The following is a 2,007-nucleotide window of genomic DNA, read 5'->3' on the forward strand; positions in this document are numbered from 1 at the left end:
ATTAAAAGTAGGATTTATAAAACTTACATCAAAGTGTTTCTGGTGATTGTTTAAGGGTAAAAAATTACTCTGAACGATAATAATCCCGAATTACTATAATCCCAAATGTTTACAAATTCAGACAACTGAGGGAAAAACTGAGATAAATATTGGATTCTGCTCTCAAAATAAATTCAATTATGGGCTTCAATACATCCGTACAAAATTCTTGTTCCCAAGTGTTATGAACAAGCTAGACAATAGATATTTCCCTAACGCTTGACATGATGATATGACGCGGAGGATTAGGAGAGTCTTTCTACAATATCTGGGCTAAGTTTACAATCTAAAGAGAGGAACAAACAGTGGATTAAGGATCATATGTTTGAGGAATCCATTTGATTGCTGATATCTCACTATATTTCTTCTAAGAAGGAATCAGTTGCACGGATATAACACCCTGAACACTGACTTTCGGTGACATTTAAGGTCGTTTCTCTTCTAATGTGTAATTATTAGTAAAAAAATTCTAAACTAGTCGGTTTTCTTTATTTGCTATTCTTGGAATGAATACCATTATACTACTAAATAAAATATAGACAATCATATTTTTTCAACAACCATATTTTATATAGATGAAACTTAATTCCTTCAGTTAATAAAATTGACAAATTCTACAATAAAAACAATGATTGTCATCCTTCAGAAGTACTATTTTAACTTTGAGAGGTCAGGAGATAAAATAATAATCATGATTATTATTAAAATATAATTTTAATCGTCAAATCTTTAAATGCAATTTGTAATAATAATAGTTATAGTTATTATTAAATTATATTTTTAATTGTAAAAATCTTTAAAAGCTAGTTGTAATAATAAATTATTTTATATTAATATATTCATTCAAATTGAAGACATACAAAGTGAAATAATCGCCATATTTAACCCTCAAAGCTCGACAAATCAACAACTTTTGCCTTCAACAAAACGTATGAAGTCCTTCAAAAATGTTCCGGAGACCCCGCAAAAGTAGCAATACGCAAACAAACTCCATGTATAACTAAAAGTAGAAATGGACGAATCATACGTGTTGCTGAGACTCCAATTCATGATTCAAAACGGGGAAAAGATAAGGAAATTATGATCCAAGAGACTCCTCCAAGTGCTATCAAATTGGATGTAAAAGAACGTACTCAACCAGGAGCCTCTAATTTCAATAGACCTCATGTACAAAACGGCATTTCTAAACGCTCTAAAAGCAATATGGTTTGTTCAGTAGAAGGATTTGATGATCCCATTGTAGTTAAACAAATTATCCATCATTTTGGATATGAATTGAGTGATTTAGTTACTTCTAAAACAACTCACATCATTTGTTGTTCTGATGGACTTACACAACGAACTCTCAATATTTTGCGTGGAATTCTTTATGGGTGTTGGATTGTTTCAAAGGATTGGATATTCAATTCCCTACAGAATGGATATCTGGTGGACGAAATACCATATGAAAGAGTGGACTTTAGCCTTGCAGTTAAGGTGCGTCGAATTGAACATTTAGATTTTGGTTTGTGTGGCAATGGACTGCTATCTCATTTGGGGAATATTCATGTTTCTCGAAAGTCACGTTTTTCCACAAGAGATCTTGGAAATATCATTCGACTGGCAGGAGGTAGAATTTCGTCAAATATTCAGACGGCTGATATTATTATTGGAAAATATGAGGGAGCATGTAATGCTATTTGTTTAACGGAAGAGTGGCTCTTGGATTCGATTCAACAATACTCTGTTATGCCTTATAATAATTATATCACTTGATCTATTTTTTGGTTGAGCATTGTGCAGCGAGACAGAGTAGATCCATTACAGACCATTGTCTTATTTAAAATATATTATAATTATTACAAAATTATTGAAATTTACAAGTTTATATTTCAGTTAGTGTGATAATCATCCAAAAATTACCGTAGTTACATGTATACTTTTATGTTTTAAATATTCATGAAAACGTAAAATAGTCAAAAATTTTGT

The 2,007-nt window shown here is 31.1% G+C and overlaps 1 protein-coding gene across 1 annotated transcript; it reads left to right on the forward strand.

Annotated features, from left to right (window-relative positions):
- The first annotated feature begins 1,119 nt into the window (after positions 1-1,119).
- Positions 1,120-1,794, forward strand: LOC121125079 (microcephalin). Its single transcript, XM_040720180.1, has one exon. The coding sequence runs from the start codon at positions 1,120-1,122 to the stop codon at positions 1,792-1,794; it is 675 nt and encodes a 224-aa protein (XP_040576114.1).
- The last annotated feature ends 213 nt before the right edge of the window (positions 1,795-2,007 follow it).

Source organism: Lepeophtheirus salmonis, chromosome 10 (genome assembly GCF_016086655.4).
Source record: "Lepeophtheirus salmonis chromosome 10, UVic_Lsal_1.4, whole genome shotgun sequence".
NCBI lineage: Eukaryota > Metazoa > Arthropoda > Copepoda > Siphonostomatoida > Caligidae > Lepeophtheirus > Lepeophtheirus salmonis.